This window comes from Capra hircus, chromosome 15, assembly GCF_001704415.2.
Source record: "Capra hircus breed San Clemente chromosome 15, ASM170441v1, whole genome shotgun sequence".
Lineage (NCBI taxonomy): Eukaryota > Metazoa > Chordata > Mammalia > Artiodactyla > Bovidae > Capra > Capra hircus.
This window is the reverse complement of record NC_030822.1, coordinates 16,680,547-16,703,814: the sequence shown is the minus strand read 5'-3', so window position 1 is coordinate 16,703,814 and position 23,268 is coordinate 16,680,547. Positions and strand designations below refer to the sequence as shown.

The window sequence follows — 23,268 nt, the reverse complement described above, 5'->3', positions numbered from 1 at the left end:
AATAAAAGGATCTTAAGACATTTTACCAAACAACATATTCAGCCATTTAGAATCTATTGCTAAAAAAAAAAAAATTAAGGTGGCTATTTTTTTAAATGCATCTGACTCTTTGCCACCTCGTAGACTGTATCCTGCCAGGCTCCTCTGTCCATGGAACTTTCCAGGCAAGAATACTAGAGTGGGCTGCCATTTCCTACTCCAGGGGATCTTCCAGACCCAGGGATCGAACCCACATCTCTTGCAGCCCCTGCATTGGCAGATGGATTCTTTACCACTAGCGCCGCCTTGGGAAGCCCACATGTAAAACTTATATTTCAGCCGCTGGAGAGAGGCTATTGTTGATGAGGTTTCATACCACTATGTTGAAAAATCTGGTTAAGCTCATGCCAGGTAGGTTTAGGGTAGGCCTTTCTAGAAGAAAACCTAGGAGAGTCCCGTGAACTTTCTAGTATAGCTGCTGACTCAGTCAGCTCAGCCTTAACGAATAATTTTGCCTTGGCCCAGGAGAGCCCAGCCACAGAATAATCCAGCCAACAAAGCAGCCAGGGTCCATCTAGGAGGCGGGTACTGCTGGTGTCGTCCTGGCAGGGAACGTGGGAGACCGTTGTTTCACTCATCTAGAGTTCTTGATTCATTGTCATCAGTGTGTGAACAGAATAGAATAGCACTTGTTCTTTTCATTTCATCCTCCCCAGAATTAACAAAGTGTGTGCCTAAATGCGTTTCTAGATAGGTGAGAGAGCATGTTATATTCATCATTTCACTTAATCTTTATTTCAGTGCTCATTTTATCCATTTTACACATGGGCTGTTGAGATGCCAAGACCTGTAGACACTGACCGGGTGTCGTTTAGTTAGCAGAAAAGAGCCAGGATTCAGTCCATCCTGTTTCCGTGCCTGTGCTTTTCCCTACCAACTGCCAAATGTCCTGTTTATATCTGTGGGAAGAATAAGGAGAATCAGTGTCCTGGACTGCTTTGCATTCCTAAGACCCTTTACTCTGTGGAAATGGTCACTGTGTGTCTTTTAAAAAATTAATTATAAATAATAATACATTTATTTTAAAATTAATTTATTTAAAATTTTTCTTTAATAATGGAGTGGACTTTGTGTCCAAAGTCCAAACAAACAAAGGTTCAGCCTTAAGAGGTCATTGACATAACTCTGTCCCCAGTTCAGCTCAGATTGGACCCTTCACATTTATTCTGTGTGTCAATTTTTTTTTTTTTTCAGAAATAAAGATTCCATTTTGAAGAGATACCCTCTCTCTTATTTTCATTTCAAATAAAGAATTTAGCCCCTCCCCAACATTAATTGTCCTTTAACTACTTGAGTAGCTCAGTTTCACTATGCTTGTTAACTCCGATGGAATTGCTCTGAGGGGTGCAAAGATGACAAGCCCTAAGGACCAGGCAATGGACACAGTAAGCTATTAAAAATGAGAAGTAGCATACATCTGGCTAAAGCTTTTACACAAAGCTGTTATTCTCTAATAGCTGCTCATTCCAGCTAATGTGGTAACTTACTGATCAGAGCAAATTGCCAGCACCTCTCTTTCACTCAACAGAGGAATTGTTTGCTTCTCTTTGCATTGTATAGGTCTTTAAAAATTTCCTGAATTTTTATTTTGATCAGAAAATCCTACCCAACACTTTATTATGAACAATTTCATATATATAGCAAAATTGAAAGAATTTTATAGATAACACCCATATATTTGCACCAGGATTCTGCCATTAACAGTTTACTGTACTTGATTCATTTTATGTATATAGCCATCTTTCCAACCTTCTAACCTCAGTTCTTCTTCACATTTAAAAACAAATTGCACATTCTGATTCTGGACAAGATGGAGTAAATTCATTTTCACTGTACTCCTTCCCACTGATCACAGCAAAAATTCCTAGACAAAATACTGAGTCACCTACTAGAAGATTCTCAAAAGTGGAGAAAAGATGGCAGACTGACCAGGGATCTTGGGATATGAGGAGCCACACCACAAGGATTTTCTTGAGGGGAGTGGAGGCAGGGTTCTTGCTTCCTATATATCCTGGCCTGGGTGTTCTGCAAGCTAGAAATACTAATGCACACAGACAAAAAGAACATCTCCAAGAGAAAACCTGCTCTCTAGCCAAAGGACTTGGAAAAGGGCAGTTCAACTGAAGAGAAACCCTTTAATCATTTCTGCCTATTCTGGTGTTTATAATAGTGACTTTAAAATTCTCATCTGATAATCCCTAATACTGTGTCTTCCTGGTGTGGAAGACACCATGAAAAAAGTTGCATCCCTTCCCAGCCCCAGCTGATACCACAATAGTGGAGCCAGTGAGGGAAACCCTATTTTGCGCCCTCACCCAAACTAATGGGGTGTCATTTTTTCTCCATGGAGTCTTTAGGTAAAAGTGTGTACTGTAATTACATCACAGTAATTAAGTGATGCCTAACTCTTATGGAGCCTGAAGGTGGAACTCTGACTTCTACCTCTCCTCTGCAATAATAGGAAGGAAATAGCAAACTGTCCCCTGTGGGGTTCTCTGGTGGCTCAAATGGTAAAGAATCTACCTGCAATTCAGGAGACCTGGGTTCAATCCCTAGGTCGGGAAGATCCTCTGGAGAAAGGAATGGCTACCCATCCAGTGTTCTTGCCTGGAGAATTTCATGGACAGAGAAGCGTGGCAGGCTATATAGTCCATGGGGTCTCAATTGAATGACTAACACTTTCACTTTCATATCACCCCTCCCATGTGGGCACTGTAGATGGAGCTTTAACGCCTCCCTCTCACCCTGATTAACTAGGCAGCACCCCTCCCCAGCTGACTCAGTGGGTGGAATCATACCTTCCTTTTTACTTGGTAGTGATGCATTGGTTCCCCTCCTCCTCCTGAGCTGGCACTGATGGAGACTATAGACTGGAGCTCTGTCATCTGAAGGAGGTGACCAGAATGGCACTGCAGAAGTTTAATAAACTCACGTGACATGCGAACCATAAGCCGTAAAAGTGATCAAGGAAATGTGTTCTGAACCTAAATAGGTTGACAGTCTGCTAGAATAGATATAATTAGTAACCAGATCTTATCATGTTTAGGATATAGTTCTTCATTATACCAAGAACCAGTGAAATCTCAATTCTAATGAGAAAGAAAATCAGGAGATGGCCACACCAGGAAGACAGAGTACTAGGGATTATGAGACTAGAACTTTAAGATCCCTATTATAAAAACGTCTCAATAAGCAGTAACAAATGCTGGAAACAAATGAAAAATATTTTTAAATCTCAGGAAAGAAATATTAATATAAGATATAAAGAAGGACCAAATGAAATTTTAAAGCTGAAAAATACAATGACAGACATGAAAAATTCACTGGACTGGCTCAATGGCAAATAGGAAATGACAGAGGAAAGAATCAGTGAATTTAAGACACGTCAATGGACACTCAGTCTGAACAACCAAGAAAAAAGATTGAAAAATAATTGAATTGAATCTCAGAGATCTATGGGATAATAAAGAAAGCTCTGATATATATGTCACTTGTCCAGCAAGGGGAGGAAAAGGGATTTCTAAAATTTGGTTGAAAATGTAAACCCAAAGATTTAAGAAACCGAATGAACCCAAGAGAGATAAACCTAAGAAATCCATACCTAGACTCATCAAAATCAAACTTCCAAAAACTTACGACAAAGAAAAAATCTTGAAATGAAAGAGAAGTGACATTAGACATGGGAAACAATAATTCAGATGAACATGGTTAGATGTAAGGTATTTTTTTTATCCGCTGAAATTATCAAGTGAATTTCTTCCATTATTCCAGTGTGATGGCTGATTACTTTGGTTAATTTTACTATGTTGAATCTTGCATTACAATACTAAACCTTGCATTCCTGAGATAAACTCCCACCTGGTCATTATGTATTATCTGAGTTCAATTCATTAATATTTTGTTAAAGATTTTTATGTCTGTGTTCAGAGAGAGATGTGAGGTGAAAGTGTTAGTCTCTCAGTCATGTCCAACTCTTTGTGAACCCATTGACTGTAGCCCACTGGGCTCCTCTGCCCATGGAATTCTCTAGGCAAGAATATTGGAGTGGGTAGCCATTCCTTTCTCCAGGGGATCTTCTTGACCCAAGGATTGAACCTGGATCTCCTGCATTGCAGGCAGATTCTTTACTGTCTGAGCCACCAGGGAAGCCCTCTTCAGAGAGGGACATTCATTTGTAAGTTTATATTTTTATAATATCATTGTCAGGCTTTGGTATTAGGATAGTGCTGGCCTCAGAAAACAACCTAAGAAGTTATTTCCTCCTCATCTATTTTCTGGAAGAGTTCTTGTAAGATTGTTGTTATTTCTTCCTTAAATATTTGGTAGAATTTATAAGCAAAACCATCTGTCACAGAGTTGCTTTATGTGAAGGTTTTTGATAGCCAATTCAAGTTCTGTGATATAGACCTAGTCAAATTTTCTTATCTTACATTGATTTGAAATGTTAAAATAGGTAATTTTCAAGGAATTTGTAATTTTCACCCAAGTTGTTTTAGTTTTTAGTATAAAGTTGTTTATATATTTTCTCATATATTGTAATTGTCTATAGTCTCTAGGGACAGAGGAGCCTGGTGGGCTGCCACCTATGGGGTCGCACGGAGTTGGACACGACTGAAGCAACTTAGCAGCAGCAGCAGTCTCTAGAATAGTAACCCATCTTTCATTTCTGATACTGATAATTTGTGATTTTCCCTCTTTAATCCTTGATCAGTCTAACTTATATTTTATTAATTTTATTAGTCTTTTTAAAGAACTGACTTTTGGATATGCTAATTTTACTCTTTGTTTTCTATTTTACGTACATCTGCTTTTTTCCTACTTGTTTGAGTTTACCTTATTCTTTTTTCTGCCTAAATAGATTGTGGATTTTACTACTTTCTTCTTTTATGTAAATTTTTAGAGCAATACATTTTCCTCTAATCACTGTTGAATCATCAGTTCAATTCAGTTCAGTCGCTCAGTTGTGTCCGACTCTTTGCAACCCCATGAATCGCAGCACGCCAGGCCTCCCTGTTCATCACCATCTCCCGGAGTTCACTCAGACTCACGTCCATCGAGTCCATGATGCCATCCAGCCATCTCATCCTTGGTCATCCCCTTCTCCTCCTGCTCCCAATCCCTCCCAGCATCAGAGTCTTTTCCAACGAGTCAACTCTTTACATGAGGTGACCAAAGTACTGAAGTTTCAGCTTTAGCATCAGTCCTTCCAATGAAATCCCAGGGTTGATCTCCTTCAGAATGGACTGGTTGGATCTCCTTGCAGTCCAAGGGACTCTCAAGAGTCTTCTCCAACACCACAGTTCAAAAGCATCAATTCTTTGGCGCTCAGCCTTCTTCACAGTCCAACTCTCACATCCATACATGACCACTGGAAAAACCATAGCCTTGACTAGACGGAACTTAGTCGGCAAAGTAATGTCTCTGCTTTTGAACATACTATCTAGGTTGGTCATAACTTTTCTTCCAAGGCGTAAGTGTCTTTTAATTTCATGGCTGCAATCACCATCTGCAGTGATTTTGGAGCCCCCCAAAATAAAATCTGACACTGTTTCCACTGTTTCCCCATCTATTTCCCATGAAGTGATGGGACCGGATGCCATGATCTTCGTTTTCTGAATGTTGAGCTTTAAGCCAACTTTTTCACTCTCCTCTTTCACTTTCATCAAGAGGCTTTTGAGCTCCTCTTCACTTTCTGCCATAAGGGTGGCGTCATCTGCATATCTAAGGTTATTGATATTTCTCCCGGCAATCTTGATTCCAGCTTGTGTTTCTTCCAGCCCAGCGTTTCTCATGATGTACTCTGCATATAAGTTAAATAAGCAGGGTGACAATATACAGCCTTGACATACTCCTTTTCCTATTTGGAACCAGTCTGTTGTTCCGTGCCCAGTTCTAACTATTGCTTCCTGACCTGCATATATGTTTGTCAAGAGGCAGGTCAGGTGGTCTGGTATTCCCATCTCTTTCAGAATTTTCCACAGTTTCTTGTGATCCACAAAGTCAAAGGCTTTGGCATAGTCAATAAAGCAGAAATAGATGTTTTTCTGGAACTCTCTTGGTTTTTCCATGATCCAGCGGGTGTTGGCAATTTGATCTCTGGTTCCTCTGCCTTTTCTAAAACCAGCTTGAATATCAGGAAGTTCACGGTTCACGTATTGCTGAAACCTGGCTTGGAGAATTTTGAGCATTACTTTACTAGCATGTGAGATGAGTGCAATTGTGCGGTAGTTTGAACATTCTTTGGCATTGCCTTTCTTTGGGATTGGAATGAAAACTGACCTTTTCCAGTCCTGTGGCCACTGTTGAGTTTTCCAAATTTACTGGCATATTTAGTGCAGCACTTTGACAGCATCATCTTTCAGGATTTGAACAGGTCAACTGGAATTCCATCACCTCCACTAGCTTTGTTCGTAGTGATGCTTTCTAAGGTCCACTTGATTTCACACTCCAAGATGTCTGGCTCTAGATTAGTGATCACATCATCATGATTATCTGGGTCGTGAAGATCTTTTTTGTACAGTTCTTCCGTGTATTCCTGCCACCTCTTCTTAATATCTTAATATCTTTATGAATATATATTTATGTTGACTCATACAACTTGATTATGTTGTGGTTTCTTTATCATTCAGTTTGAAATATTTTTTCATTTACCGTGTGATTTCTTCTTTTTGTTCATTGATTATTTAGGAGTGTATTGTTTAGTTTCTAAATATAGGGTATTTTCCTACATACCTTGTTATTTCTAGTTTAGTTTCATTGTCAACAGAGAACCTATTCTGCCTGATTTCAATCATCTAACACTTACTGAGGCTTGCTTTATCACCTGTCATATGGTCTTTCTTGTTGAATGCATATCCACACCTAAAAAGAATATGTATTCTGAAGTGTGGTGTGCTTTAAATAGCAATTAGGAGTTCTGATAATTTATGTTTTTACTTATTTTTATGTCTAGTTCAACCTACTGCTGAGAGAGGGATGTTACATTTCAAGTATGATTAGGGATCATCTATTTCTTTAATTCTGTCGACTGTTCTTCAGATATTTTGAAGCTCTGTCACTAAGCAAATACATATTTATGATGGTTACATCTTCCTGATGAACTAGTCCTTTTATCGTTATGAACATTCCCTTTTTCTCTGTTTATGCTCTGTCTTGATGTCTATTTTATCTAATGTTAGTAAAGCCAGTTTAGTGTTATGCTTACTGTTTTTGTGGTTTATCTCTTTCCATTCATTTGCTTTCAGTCTGTCTATATTGTTAACTTATGTCTCTCATAGACAACATGTAGCTGGGTCCTAGTCATTTATCCAGTCTGGTAATCTCTGTCTTTTAATTGAAGTGTAATGTCCATTAACATTTGAGGTTATTATTAATATGGTTAAATTTAGGTCTGCCATTGTACAATTTGTTTTCTGTTTTTATTCTTCTCATTGTCTTTTCTTGCTTTCTTTTGGATTTTCGAAACATTTCCTTGAATCCCATTGTAATATATCCATTGGCCTTCTAGCTCTATTATTTTGCATTATTTATTAGTGGTTTCTGTAAGGATTATAGTATGTATCCTTAATTTTTCAATTTACTTAAAATTAATTTTAAACCACTTCATATAAAGTGTGGATAGCTTGAAACTATATAGGTCAATGGACCCTCTTTCCATAACCTTTATGTTATAGTTGTCGTGTGTATACAATTTATATATGTAATAAACACTGAAAGACCTATAATTTTAGCTTAAAACTATGCTTTTAAGGAAGTTAAGAAGGAAAAAGATAATTTCATGTCTGTGTGCTTGTGTGTATGTATGTAGAGTTTTTAAAGCAAGTTTGTAGTAATAGTTGCTTAACTCTAAATTTAAAGTTATTTATATAAACTTAAAGCAGTTAATTTTATAGTATTAAAAATTATACCTCAATAAAGCTGATAAAAACAATATGTCTAGGTGTCCTACCTGCCCAAGTGCTATTTGCTTTTTTTCTCATGAAGATTATTCTAAAGCCAGTGAATTATTTGCCAGTATAATATATAGCCAGCAAAATATATAGCCAGTATATTTATTTGATTCCAAGTTAAGGCCTTTTCTTTGAGAGTATGAGTTTTCTCTTTGGAGTGGAATGTCCCATTTCTGGCATAAACCACTACTCATACTGTTTCACTTATAAGGTCCAGTTTCAGTCCCTTTTTAAGTGAGGAGGATAACATTTGAAGAAAGTTGAATGTAGAATCCTTTTTTTATACCAGTTTTAAATTGAAATATAGTTAGTTTGCAGTGTTATGTTTCAGGTGTATGTCAAAGTGATTCAGTTATATAAATATATCATACTTATATATATAAATTTGATATATTTATATAACTGAGTCACTTTGATATATATACACATGTATGTTTATATATATAAATAGATTCTTTTCCATTATACATTATTATAAGATATTCAATACAGTTTCCTGTGCTATAGAGTCAATCCTTATTTTTTATCTATTTTATATATAATAGTATATATCTGTTCCTGGAGTAGGAAATGACAACCCACTCTGGTATTCTTGCCTGGCAAATCCTTTGGAAAGGGAAGCCTGGGCAGGCTGTAGTCCATAGGTCACGAAGAATCAGACACTACTGAAGCAACTTAGCATGAATGCAAGTATGTATCTGTTAATTCCAGGCTTCTAATTTATGCCTTCCCACCCCTTTACCATTTAGCAACCATAAGTTTTTTTTCTATGTCCGTGAGTCTTTTTCTGTTCTGTGAGTAAGTTCATTTGTACCGCTACTGAGGAAAATTTTCCAAGTGAAGCTTGACCTTTAAGGATGGGAATTAGCCCTCAGAATACTGCTGCTGCTGCTAAGTCACTTCATTCGTGTCCAACTCTGTGCGACCCCCATAGACGGCAGCCCACCAGGCTCCCCTGTCCCTGGATTCTCCAGTCAAGAACACTGGAGTGGGCATTTCAAGGGGAAGAAATGGGCTCACCTTTTACTAGCAAGATTACTAATCCTCTGAATGTCTGCTGACCGGTTCAAAATTGCCTTATATGTATGTGCATCTGTTCTTGCGTTCATTTCTTCAAAAGTGAAACTCTCACCCTGTTTTTCCTATGCTTTGTGATAGTGATTATTGTTTTTTAAAAATAATCACCTACCTATAGGCAGCAGAAATGGATGAATGAAAGCAAAGCCCATCTTCTCTGTTCTGTCCCACTATCCCTAGAAATGTTATCAAATAACATTTCAGAGAAGTACAATAATGACCACCATTTGTTGAGCACTTACGCTAGACACTTGCTTAATGTTGTATACACATTTTCTCATTTAATGAATCCGTGTAGCCACCCTGTGAGGTAAGAATTAGGATTTCCACGTGCAGATGAGGAAACCGAACCTTGGAACAGTTAAGTAAATTGCCAAAAGCTTCACTGTTGGAGTTGACGAACCAGAATTCAAAGCTGTGTTTCTCTCACTTAGAAAGCCTGTCTCTTGACCATTATACCAAGTTAGGTGACTGTGAAGACTTCCTCTGAATCATTCATGGAAGGAAGGCTGGATACTTTTTTCCTTACAGTTCTCCTAGATAATTATGTTTTAACACCCGAAGATAATTGGAAAATTGTGTTGAGGTTTAAATATGTCATTGATAGTTATGTAGCTCATATTAAGTTTAAATTATGTGGATTTTTTTCCACTAGATTATAGTTCCCATAAGACATGCCAGTCAAACAAACTACAAGAGAAGGTTTCCACCACCCTGGTACCCTCCTTCCACCACTTGCCCCGCCTCTCATTGGATGATTAGCACCCTCAGCAATAGTGCAGATTCTTAACAGTCTTCTAAAAGTGTCCTTTTTTATCCAACCTCCAGTGCATAATCTGTTCAGAATCACCTTTCTGACCACAGGTGTCCTTGAGAGGCTTGTGCGGTGGCCGTGTCCCGTTACCTCTGTTGCATTCCCAGCCCCCCCCCCCGCCACCCCCCACCACTGCCACCCCGACATCTCCTGCCCAAGACACGCACATACACATCCCCATTCTCTAGTTTCACAGAGCTCAAAATTCCTTAAACCTGCATTTTATAAACCGCGGTGGCTTTGCTCTTGCTCTTCCAGTGCTCTCCCTGTTTACTTCTGTTCTCAACCTGAGAAAATCATTCTTATTCCTCAAGTTCAGTTCAGTTCAGTCACTCAGTCGTGTTCAACTCTTTGCGACCCCATGAACTGCAGCACACCAGGCCTCCCTGTCCACCACCATCTCCTGGAGTTCACTCAGACTCATGTCCATCGAGTCCGTGATGCCATCCAGCCGTCTCATCCTCAGTTGTCCCCTTCTCCTCCTGCCCCCAATCCCTCCCAGCATCAGAGTCTTTTCCAATGAGTCAGCTCTTCGCATGAGGCGGCCAAAGTACTGGAGTTTCAGCTTTAGCATCATTCTTTCCAAAGAAATCCCAGGGCTGATCTCCTTCAGAATGGACTGGTTGGATCTCCTTGTAGTCCAAGGGACTCTCAAGAGTCTTCTCCAACACCACAGTTCAAAAGCATCAATTCTTCAGCGCTCAGCCTTCTTCACAGTCCAACTCTCACATCCATAACATGACCACAGGAAAAACCATAGCCTTGACTAGACGGACCTTAGTCGGCAAAGTAATGTCTCTGCTTTTGAATATGCTATCTAGGTTGGTCATAACTTTTCTTCCAAGGAGTAAGTGTCTTTTAATTTCATGGCTGTAGTCACCATCTGCAGTGATTTTGGAGCCCCCCAAAATAAAGTCTGACACTGTTTCCACTGTTTCCCTATCTATTTCCCATGAAGTGATGGGACCGGATGCCATGATCTTCGTTTTCTGAATGTTGAGCTTTAAGCCAACTTTTTCGCTCTCCTCTTTCACTTTCATCAAGAGGCTCTTTAGCTCCTTTTCACTTTCTGCCATAAGGGTGGTGTCATCTGCATATCTGAGGTTGTTGATATTTCTCCCGGCAATTTTGATTCCAGCTTGTGTTTCTTCCAGTCCAGCGTTTCTCATGATGTACTCTGCATATAAATTAAATAAGCAGGGTGACAGTATACAGCCTTGACATACAATGCCACATTCTCTGTGGGGCCTTTTCCTCCTTCTCCAGGAGAGGCTGTGTTTATCACTTCTCTTCTGACTCTCTGAGCCTACTGTGTATGTCTTTGGTAGCACCCTTAAGACATTTAGGCATAGTTCACTTTCTATCTAGTTCCCCTACTCCGGAACGGGAGCTCCTAGAAGGATAGATCACTATGGGTTTTTTTGTCTATTATCTTCAGTGCCCTGAGATAAGAGCTTTCTAATGAATCACACTGAATCGTTAGTGATGTTGATAATAACCTTTATTACATGCATTTTGTGTCTTAGGCACTGTGTTTGACATTTGTACACATTATTTCATTTAATTTCATGCTTACCTTATATATTATAAAGACAATTTTTACCCCTATGTTACTAATTAGAAAATTGAAGTTAAGAAAGGCAAAATAATTTGACCAGGGTAAGACAGCAAGCAAGTAATGGAGTGAAGATTTGAACCAAGTATCTGACTCCAGAGCTCATTCTCCTTTATACCTATAAGATCAGTCAGTCAGTCTGTCCATTAGTCAAATAAGTTCCTGGGGAGTTATCTCCAGCTAAGAGATACAGTCTCTATTGAAACCAATCCTGAATGACTAAAGAGGAGGACATCAAAGATACTCTGTCGCTAGAAGGATAAGTGAGGTCCCTTGGAGAAGGCTTGAGTGTCATTTGAAAAATCTTGTTTGGTCACAAAAAGAGGCTGAAAGAAATCTGCTGTGATCACTGATAAAGTTAGGCTCACAGAATACAGTACCTGGAAAAATCACCATGACACATTGCTTTTGTAAAGAGTGGATAAGTAGAGAAATGTCATTGTTTGGCTGGAGACTGGTGTGGCTCATCAAATGCCAGAACTGTCCTTTTACAAAGAAGATCAAGGTCCTGATTAATTAGCTGGCTTGCCCAAGGGCTCATAGCTAATAAATAACGGAGCTTGGACTAGAATTCCAGTTTCCCGAGCCCCAGTTTAGAGCCTTGTGCACATGGTGTGCTCTCTATTAGAGCTTCTGTGTTCATGTTTGGAGGGAAAGGATGCCAGGCTGAGGCTGAAGTGTGCCTTTGAGGGGAACAGCTTGATGCTTTTGGAGCTGGTCAGCTTTTGCCTGAGACCTGCTGCTATTTTGGGCTCTCAGTTTGCTCAAAACTAAATACTGCCAGCCATACAAATAAAAGGCAAGGCTATTATTTAGGCCCCCTAGGTCTATGCATTCACTTCTCTGCTTGCAAGGACAAATTATTAGTTCATCTCTGCTGGGCAGTTTGAACATAGGATTATATTAGGCCTTGTCTTAGCACTTAGATGTCGACTAGCTTGTCTCTGTTGCAATAAATGTACAAGCTTTGCTTTCAGATTGGGAGAGAAGAGGGAAAAAAAAAAAATCTCAATCCGTCTCTAGTGATCCTGATGTCTTATGTTGCTTCTTTCTGTTTCTTTCAGGGCGACGAGGAAGAACCCGGGTAAGATCACGTTACTGTGGCTTGTGTGTTCTCAGAATTGAAGTAGAGTGACATTTGTGGCCTTTGAAGGCCCCGTGAAATATGACCAGCCAAGGAACAGCACAGATAAGGGATCTCCATCTTAAGCCAGGGGCTTTGAAGATCTTATTTTGTAAGATTCCCATCTCCCTCCCCATCTATGCTATTTCCTGTCTGTAACCTTCAGATAAAGATAAGCTTTAAAGCATACAATGACAGTAACTCTGCTTTATTCTGTAGCACACTCCGAATACCTTGTTAAGACCAGTAGGTACTATATTTAAATGGTAATTAGGTATCAGGTGGACTGAATAGATAAACTTTTGCATTGTTCTTTCTTGATTGGAATTGGATTGCCTTTATTTTTTTGAATGGACTCTGGATCCAATATTCTTTATTTCTGACCCATAACAGCCTTGTGTCTGACTCAAGACACCAATACAGTGAACCCAACGTCATAGGTATACAACACTTTGTTTAGGAAGAAAAAAATGCTTCTTTGTGCTGTTGTTTCACCACATGAGATTTAAAAGTGCAATTTTTCATTGCCTCTGCCTCAGTGAACCTGGATTTTAGTTTACTTACCTTTGCTTCTCTCTGCTCAGCAGTGAGAACAGGCTCTAGGCGATGCTGCACCTCTGCTATGAATACGCTCAAGGGGCATTTGTACAAAGTAAAATGCAATGTCCAGATGGGCCCCCTCTGTCACACAGGATCCAGGACTGTTAAGGCTGGGAGTTGTCAGAAAGATCATCCAGGCCACTGCTATTCAAACTTTAGTTTTAGTAGAAACAGCTTTTTTTTCAGATGGGCCTTGGGTAGAGTGTATACAAAGCATTTTTTGTCTGGTTAAAGTTGGGGCCACATCTACTGGTGAAACTTCTCTCACAAACCTAGGGTTCCTGAGAACTCAGTTTGAAAGTCACTCATCTAATGCAGGCCTCTCATTGAAAGAAGCTAAGTGAGTTGCCCAAGGTTAACTGCCTGGAGCCAGGATTTGGTCCTTCTTTGTTTTTGTTTACAAATACAGTTCCTTCTTTTTCCTTTCTCCCTCCACACATCCTGAGCCCCTGTCTTAGTGCCAAATGTTATCCCACATCTGTATTTCCTGCTGCTTCCTTCCTCGGGACTCTAGTTCTCAGCCTCAGTCTCGTTCCTTGTCCTCTGTGCCCAGTGGTACAGGTGCCCCTGCTTTAAGCCCAGAGAGCTTCAGGGGATCCCTTCAGGCCCATCCTCCAGCCATCCTCAGGAACAGGCTCCCTTTGTGTTGCGGTCCATTTCTTTCCTTCCTTCCTCTCGCCCTCTCTCCCACTCTCTTTTTCTCATGACCCTACTGTGTGTCAGGCACTGTGCTATACACTGAGCATTTGTGAAAACTAAGACAGACATGGTCCCTGCCCTTGGGAGTCCTAAGTCTAGGAGGAGAGATAAGCACATGACTGGGCACTTATAGTCTGGAGGAAGTGCTATGATTAAGTGAAGTTTAGGCTGCTTTAGGAAGGGCTCCTGAGACAGTCTTGGAGAATAAGGGGCGGCTCACTGTACGAAAAAGAGCTTCACGACCAAGATAATCACGATGGTGTGATCACTCAGCTAGAGCCAGACATCCTGGAATGTGAAGTCAAGTGGGCCTTAGAAAGCATCACTACGAACAAAGCTAGTGGAGGTGATGGAATTCCAGTTGAGCTCTTTCAAATCCTGGAAGATGAGGCGGTGAAAGTGCTACACTCAATATGCCAGTAAATTTGGAAAACTCAACAGTGACCACAGGCCTGGAAAAGGTCAGTTTTCATTCCAATCCCAAAGAAAGGCAATGCCAAAGAATGCTCAAACTACTGCACAGTTGCACTCATCTCACATGCTAGTAAAGTAATGCTCAAAATTCTCCAAGCCAGGCTTCAGCAGTACGTGAACCGTGAACTTCCTGATATTCAAGCTGGTTTCAGAAAAGGCAGAGGAACCAGAGATCAAATTGCCAACATCCTCTGGATCATGGAAAAAGGAAGAGAGTTCCAGAAAAACATCTATTTCTGCTTTATTGACTATGCCAAAGCCTTTGACTGTGTGGATCACAAGAAACTATGGAAAATTCTGAAAGAGATGGGAATACCAGACCACCTGACCCGCCTCTTGACAAACCTATATGCCTCTTGAGAAACCTATATGCAGGTCAGGAAGCAACAGTTAGAACTGGACATGGAACAACAGACTGGTTCCAAATAGGAAAAGGAGTATGTCAAGGCTGTATATTGTCACCCTGCTTATTTAACTTATATGCAGAGTACATCATGAGAAACGCTGGGCTGGAAGAAGCACAAGCTGGAATCAAGATTGCCGGGAGAAATACCAATAACCTCAGATATGCAGATGACACCACCCTTATGGCAGAAAGTGAAGAGGAACTCAGAAGCCTCTTGATGAAAGTGAAAGAGGAGAGCGAAAAAGTTGGCTTAAAGCTCAACATTCTGAAAACGAAGATCATGGCATCCGGTCCCATCACTTCATGGGAAATAGATGGGGAAACAGTGAAAACAGTGTCAGACTTTATTTTGGGGGGCTCCAAAATCACTGCAGATGGTGACTGCAGCCATGAAATTAAAAGACGCTTACTCCTTGGAAGGAAAGTTATGACCAACCTAGATAGCATATTGAAAAGCAGAGACATTACTTTGCCAACAAATGTCTATCTAGTCAAGACTATGGTTTTTCCAGTGGTCATGTATGGATGTGAAAGTTGGACTGTGAAGAAAGCTGAGCCCTGAAGAGTTGATGCTTTTGAACTGTGGTGTTGGAGAAGACTCTTGAGAGTCCCTTGTACTGCAAGGAGATCCAACCAGTCCATTCTAAAGGAGATCAGTCCTGGGTGTTCATTGGAAGGACTGATGCTAAAGCTGAAACTCCAGTACTTTGGCCACCTCATGCGAAGAGTTGACTCGTTTTGAAAGACTCTGATGCTGGGAGGGATTGGAGGCAGGAGGAGAAGGGGACGACAGAGGATGAGATGGCTGGATTGCATCACCGACTCAATGCACATGAGTTTGCGTGAACTCCGGGAGTTGGTGATGGACAGGGAGGCCTGGCATGCTGCGATTCATGGGGTCACAAAGAGCTGGACGCAACTGAGTGACTGAACTGAACTGAACCAGAAAAGATTTTGTGTAAATGCAGGTCTGAAGGATGAGGAGACAGGCAGAGGAGAGGCAGAGACAGGGCTGTTACAGGGACGGGGAACAACTTGGGGACTAGCTCTAGACAAGAGAAGAGTGTAGGAAAGAAAGCAGAGCCCAGCTCACTGGGGGCCCTTGCAGGCCTCTTGAAGTGGGAGGGCTTAAATAATTTAAAACATGAATTAAACCTGAGTAGATTTGCATTTTGGAAGTCTCGTCTGCATGCTTGTCTGCATGCAGAAAGGGAAATGAATGGGAGGTGTTTCAGAGCCTGGGAGACTAGTTATATCAGGCTCGTGATGATGGGAGCCTATATCCACGTCTTCTCTAGTTATTGACCAATTTTTCACCATTTTACACAGACCTTTGATTTAGACACTCATGAGATTATCTGTGACCTTTGGTTTAGAGAAACTCCACCTCTTCTCTCAAACTAGCTCTAGCTCCCTAAAATCCAGACAAAGCAGAGTCCTAGAGATTTTCTTCCCCAGAGAGAGGATTCAAGCAGGACCAATATAAAGAAAACACTTCAGCCGATGTCGTGTACATATTCTGCGTATAGAAATGGCATTTCTGTGAGCGCCTGGTTAGGAGGGACACGTTCATCTTGTCTTTATGACCACATGCCAGAGTCAGGTTGACCTTATGAGGGACCTTTTGAAGAGATTAAGTCCCTTCAGAGATACTGTTCAGTATGAGATACTGGCTTCAGAATTTAATCGCACATTCCTTCCTGCCATTTTGGCAAGATAGTGGTGAAGTGTTTAGAGTTTCTTTGGGCTTCCCTGGTGGGTCAGTGGTAAAGAATCCACCTGCCAGTGCAGGAGATGTGAGTGTGATCCCTGGGTCTGGAAGATCCTTGACGGAGGGAATGACAGCCCCTTCCAGTATTCTTGCCTGGAGAATTCCAGGACAGAGGAGCCTGGCAGGCAGCAGTCCATGGGGGGCGGGGGGAGGGGGGCCGCAAAAGAGTCAGACATGAGTCAGCAACTAAACAACAACGACAAATAGAGTTTCTTTACTGGCAACCAAGACAGCAAGCTTTCTCCCTCCAGCCACGCTGCCATGGACGTCAGTAGGGATCTGTTGGACTGGGACTTACTTGGTAAAATGAGCACTTGAAAAAAGCGTGTTCCAGTATGGCAGAAAGAGGAGTCAAATTTTCCTTTTACCCTATAAATTCCTACCTGGTTCCATTCAGTTTGCATTGAACTACCATTTGGCTCAATTTATTCCAATTAACACCTCAGGGCAGATTGCCTTTGATCTGAAATTTCTCACATTTATGATATACACTTTACCATCTCAGTAAGCCAGCGTTCTGTTCCAGAGGCTTCTGTATTGCTGACAGTGTTAAATGAGAGTCTGATGTGTAAGGAAGACAGAAGGAAGTGTGGGTCTTCCCACACAGGGGATGGAAGAGACGTGAATCTGGAGACGCTGTGCTCCAGGTCTGCTCGGGGTTTCACGCCTGGGTCTCCTTTGCTGGTGTTCTCACCGCACAGCTCCTTCCCCACTCTGCACAGAAGTCCAGGGAGAGATGGATTCCAGCCACTCTCTAGGGTGGTCGGAACAAAGGAAAATACCCTGTCCTTTTGAAACACATTTGTCTGAAATAGATCTATATTTTCCTCCATTCCTGCCAGCTAGAGCCTCCCTGCCTTCTTTTTTCTTTTCACTTTTGACTTCCCAACCTCGTTAGATTTGAGGTGGCCGAGTATTCGTGCTTTGGGTTATGTCTCTTCCTTGTTCTGAATTCTGTTGTGTACTTTTCCTGCTACTTAACAACACTGATCATCAAAGATACCATTTTTTAAAGTTTTACTGTGCACAGGTGTTTTTTATATATTCTCTTTTAACCCTCATGTAACGCTTAGGATGGAGCTATTATCTCACTTGTAAAAGAGAGGAAACTAACACTCAGGATGATTAACACAGCTAGTAGAAGCAGAGCTAGGATTTAAATCTAGTTTGGTTTCAGAGCTCATGCCCTCAGCCATGATGCAGACTGTCTCCCAGGGGCCAGCCCACTTCTCTCTGTGACCCTGAATGAAAGGCCTGAGGATTCACACTCACTTGTCAGAGCATCACTTTGATCTCATTCCTCTAACCTGGGAGTTCTTACTTGTGCTGACGTTCAAATGTTACGGCCTCTGTTTTCTGCAGGCTGCTTTTCCTCTCCTTAGCCTCTGCCACTATAAGGAGCTATTTCTTCATCTCATCCTCACACACTGCCCCCTGAGGGTCAGCAGTAAAAGGGGTACTTTTAGACTCCCTTGGGAGCAGGCAACCAAGCCTTCCTTTGACCCTGCAGAATCAGCTGCCTCTCACTTCTCGGTAGTCCCTCTTCAAATCCATGATACAGTTATACAGATGACAAGGATTCTTGGAGGGAGTGGAGGAACAGCAGTCCTAATGTGTAGAACATGGATATTAACCACTGTGGAATCACCTTTTAAGAGGGTATCTTTAAAGCCCATAGTGATTTTTTTTTTGCCAAGCCAAAGGAAAAAAAAAAAAAAGCAATTTACACTTTTGGCAGCAATTTTCTGTCTTCTCTATGCTATTATGGGAGATCTTGTGTTTGCTCCCTCACAGATTGGCTCCTTCTCTACTCCTGCCGGAGCCTGCTGAGAAGTAATATATATTCAAGGAGAGGAGGCGGCAATAGGTTCTGCTGCCTTGAAAGCTGTTGTGTAGTGGGAGGAAGTCAGAGAAGGAAGGACCCTTAAACTCGTGTGTTCTGAGGAGAAAGTAGCAAGATCAATATTAAATTTTCATTTGCTATTGAGATTTTCTCTGATTTTTTTTTTAAACTAAAAGGAAAATGGCTTTTTAAATAGTAACAGCCATAACTGAGGATTTCTGTAGAATTTTTCATCTTCAGAGCTGGCTCTTATTCAGGCAAAGAGCTCCCACTGAGATCAGTGTGAATCTGACCATGCTCATTCTGTGATCCAACAAACTTCTGAGGAAGTAGGAGCTCAAAGAGAGTCAGCAGACCTACCCTCTGTTCTTGGTAGGGGACCGACTGCGTGACCCTGGGCAAGTCATTTAACCTCTTTGTCTCTGTGTAGCTGGGTTTTATTTTCCTGTAAATTCTAGCCTTCTTTGCCCTACTCTGCCCCCAGTGTTTGGGAATATAGTGTGTGTAGGAATACAGTCACATATCGAATGTGAAATTAAAATAATTGCTTATAGCAGATTATAGATTCTATAATTTGGTAGAGTTTTTTTCCCCTACATTTCTCAATTTTGTTTCTTTAAAAATTTTCTTCATTCTGTATACTAGGTACTCTTTCCCCCCACGCCCTAAAATAGCAACTATATGCATGTCCTCAAATCTGGCATTTGTCTTCCTAATTACTTAGTTTGTAGGGATAAGAGGGCACTAAGTCAGTGATACACTTAGGTATCTTTTATCCTCTGATGGTAAATTTGTGGTTTGGTATTTACATTGTCTTCATGCCAAAGAAAATGGCTCTGATGCTTGTGACACTGAGTGGAACTGTCAGGATTGCCTATTATCCTCATGTGGGGCTCTAACATCTACGTTGGGCTTCAGCACAGAGAGTGTCTTTGCTCTCACATTTCCCTCTTATGGAGGCTGAGCTGACTTTGTTTTCCTCTGCTGATGTGAATTGTTCATCCTCTCCTCATCCAGATGAAGGATGAAGCCATGCAATGCATTGTACTGCCGATCTTTAATAAAAAGCAAGCCTTCTTCCTAAAGTAATTGATTTTCATATATTTGCCTGTGAGAGCCACAGCTATATTTTATTTTGTGCATATTCGCCAATAACCAGAGAATCCATTCACAGCTGGAAAATTCAGCCAAGGTGACTCTAGCTTATTCTACCTACCTTACAGTGGGAATGCTAGCTAGGAGCAGCCTGCCTTTTTTGGCTTAATAATGCTAAGAAAAAAAGGCCCAGGAGGAAGAGACCTGGATGTCACTCTTCATAGCGTGGTTTTGTGCTAAATCAACTTTGGTTTGCCATCCATTGCGTAGTTATGATGCTTGGCAGGCTTACCTTGTTTATATGTTTGACCTCAGAGCTCATCAGAATAACAGTCACTTTTAGGAGCTCTGTTCCCTTATCTCTTTAGCAAGTAAAATTGCAGAGGAATTTTTTCATTCGTTTGTTCAGAAACATTTTCAATTGTCTACTCTGTTGCCAGGCCCCATGCTAGGTTGCAGAGATATGAAGATGGAGAAAGACTTTGGCTCTGTATTTGAAGATCTCAAAGTCTAGTTCAAAAGAGAGAACTAAGTAAACAATTTTAATTTCACATGTAAGGGCAATATAGTAATTATAATTATAAATTATTATAAAAAAGCATTTATTGAATGCCAACAGTGTTGTTGATGCTGGGAAAGATTGAGGACTGGAGGAGAAAGCGGACGACGGAAGATGAGATGGTTGAATGGCATCACTAGCTAAATGAACATGAATTTGAGCCAACTCTGGGACATAGTGGGGGACAGAGGACCCTGACTGCAGTGCTGCATCCAAGGGGTTGCAAAGAGTCAGATACGAGCAACAGTCACATCAGCAACGCCAGCCAACCATCTCATCCTCTGCTGCCCCTCTCCTTTTGCCTGCAATCTTTCCCAGCATCAGGGTCTTTTCCAATGTACCAGAAAGTACTTTAAACGTTTTTTTCTTTAATTTCTCACAACAGTCCTAGTACGTGGCTAATACATTATCTTCATTTCTCATCTGAATGAGAAAACCGAGTTGCAGAAAGGTTGCATGTGCATTAACAAGGTCACTCAGCTGAAAAGTGGTAGAGCCAGTATTCAAATTCAAGTACTCTGATGTGAGACTGCGGGCTCTTGACCACTACAGCACAATGATTCTCTACAATAAAGATGTTGGATGTAGAATCAGGTGCAACTAACTCAAAATAGAGAATCAGAAAAAATAGCGTTTGTGCTGGCTTTGAAGGATGGGTGTAGGGATTAGCTTTTCTGGACAGACAGGATGGGAAGGCCATGCAAGCACAGAGATCAGCCTTTCTGAAGGCTCAGAGGGATGTGAGCTCTTGTGCTGTGTGGTAAAGGGCGAGTAACTGCATGACTGGCCTGAGGCAGGAGGTGGGACTAAGGTGGCTGAGTCTCCCTCGTCCAGGGTCTTGTGTGCCATTTGAGGCACCAGATGGTTTATACTACTTGCTGTTGGCTTTGCAAAACTGCAATGCCCTCCCTATTCACAGAAGAAATGGATGGACTTTTGAATCGTATGGGTCTCCTCCTGTAGTCATAGCTCATGAGTTGTTATGTGTAAATTGTTTGCTTTTTCTGTGCCTCAGTTTTTCCATCAAATTGCACATCTTAAGCTATACTGAAAGGACAAGTAGTTTATGAAGCATTAAAAGTATTCTCCTTTTAGGTTTCTTCTTTTATACAGAAAAGCAACTGAGATATAGTTGTAAAAGGAAATTGTTTGTTTTTATCTTCTTTATACCTGTTTTGACAGCTCCCACCTTCCTCTAACTTAAAGCCAAATTTGGAGACTAGATACCTGGTTCCTTCTAAATTAATGGAGACAAGGAATACTAAAGCATCAGCATTTTCCAAACAGATTTAAGGTTCTAGATGTTTCCTCAGCTCAGTTCAGTTCAGTCGCTCAGTCGTGTCCGACTCTTTGCGACCCCATGAATCGCAGCATGCCAGGCCTCCCTGTCCATCACCAACTCCCAGAGTTCACTCAGACTCACGTCCATCGAGTCAGTGATGCCATCCAGCCATCTCATCCTCTGTCGTCCCCTTCTCCTCCTGCCCCCAATCCCTCCCAGCATCAGAGTCTTTTCCAATGAGTCAACTCTTCGCATGAGGTGGCCAAAGTACTGGAGTTTCAGCTTCAGCATCATTCCTTCCAAAGAAATCCCAGGGCTGATCTCCTTCAGAATGGACTGGTTGGATCTCCTTGCAGTCCAAGAAGCTAGTCAAAGAACTCAATTGATGTCACAGGTATCCCTGAGTTAGCTCCGGTGCTGAATAGTCTGGTTGGAGCCTAATTCTCTTCTTCCTTGTTTAATCTTCATAAACATTTTGGACTGGCACTAAGCCAGTGATAGATGTTAGGGAGTCACAAAACTCCAGTCTGTGTTTTAAGAATAAGTAAACTTGATGTCCTTGGTTCTGCCCCCTCCTCACCCCTGGCAGCCTCAGCCAAATGTTGTTAGTGGTGTCTTTTTCATTTTAGGAGAAACCTGCTGGTCTCTAGCATCTTCTTACTGCCTCTCAGTGAGAGGCAGGCAAGAGGTGAGTGATTCTCTTTCCCCAGTAACTTCCAGGGAGCCTCCCTTTTTCTGTAAGCTCTGCATGGCTGAACTGCATTCACCTCTTTACCCAGAAACCCACAGCAGGTGTCTGTACCAGATGCTGGGAGCAGAAGCTGGTGTGTTTTTTGTTTGGGGCTTTTTCTTTTCAAGATGGGATGAAGTTTTGGAGTCGCTGCGTTCAGGTTTCTTTAAAACTAGAACTACAAGGAGGGAGCTTCAGAACATGAAGAAGGTAGCCGAAGGCTGAGCTAAGACTGGGGTACCCTAAATGGTGACATCTTTGCCAAGGAACAGTACTCTTGTGCCTGTCCTTATTTGGACCTGGGACCTAACTGTGAGTGGTTATAGGTTCATTTTAAAAAAATAAAAATAAAGAGACTTCTTTAGCCAGAAGCAGGGGTATTGGGGAAGAAAAAGACTTCCTTACCTAAATGCTTCATTCCCCCACTCCTTAGTACCACTACCAATTGTTCCCTGTAGGTTGTAATGTGGTTGTAAAACAGAAAAGTGCTTTGTTTCCTTGGTGAGTACATGTCTCCTTCACCCCCCGCCCCCTGGTTCTATCAATTCTATTTAAAGGAAAGTGAGACTGAGCGTGAGAAAAACAGTAGAGAGAGGGAGGAGCTGACAGAATTACAGAGAAGGTAGGCAAAGAAGCATTTCTCAGCGGTCCGTGGCCGCTAGATGCATCGGTTCAGGTGCTGTGGAGAAGAGTACCGTATTCTCCTGCTTCTCAGATACTGCCACTCAGACAAGGACCGGTTAAAACCAACCGAGCTGCCAACTTTGCCCTGACTTTCAGGTCTATTCAGGATTAGCACCTAAGCAGCTGTCATAGTGATACCTGCTTATGTGTTGTACCTAAAATAGGAGTCAGACCTACATATATTATTTCAAAGCTTTAAAAGAAAAAAAACCTCTGTTAAATTTAGTTATTCCCATCCCCTTTTTACAGAGGAAGAAATTGATATTACAAGAAGTTCTTAGGCCACGGGCACACAGTTAGAAAGGATTAGAACCCAAATCTGTTAGGCTTAAAATTCTGTGCTTTTAACCTGCACACTATACTCTCACTCTCAGGAGATGGAAGATCCGTATCTTCCAACACCTTGGCTGGCAATAAGTAAAGTTAATGGATAGAATAGTGACAAGCCAATAGGGATTTGGCATTTTTATCAGAAAATGTTGTTTTCATTTTCTTTATCGAATGCCAA

The 23,268-nt window shown here is 41.3% G+C and overlaps 1 protein-coding gene across 2 annotated transcripts in view; it reads left to right on the top strand.

Annotated features, from left to right (window-relative positions):
* Nucleotides 1-23,268, top strand: part of TRIM44 (tripartite motif containing 44) — a 112,431-nt gene that overhangs the window by 44,410 nt on the left and 44,753 nt on the right. Inside the window, exon 4 of one of the 2 annotated variants that reach the window (XM_005690119.3) lies at nucleotides 12,559-12,578. The exons of the other annotated variant lie outside the window; for it this stretch is intronic. Coding sequence (XP_005690176.3) covers nucleotides 12,559-12,578 — 20 coding nt within the window. The remainder of the gene's footprint in view (nucleotides 1-12,558; nucleotides 12,579-23,268) is intronic. 2 annotated transcript variants of the gene reach the window in all.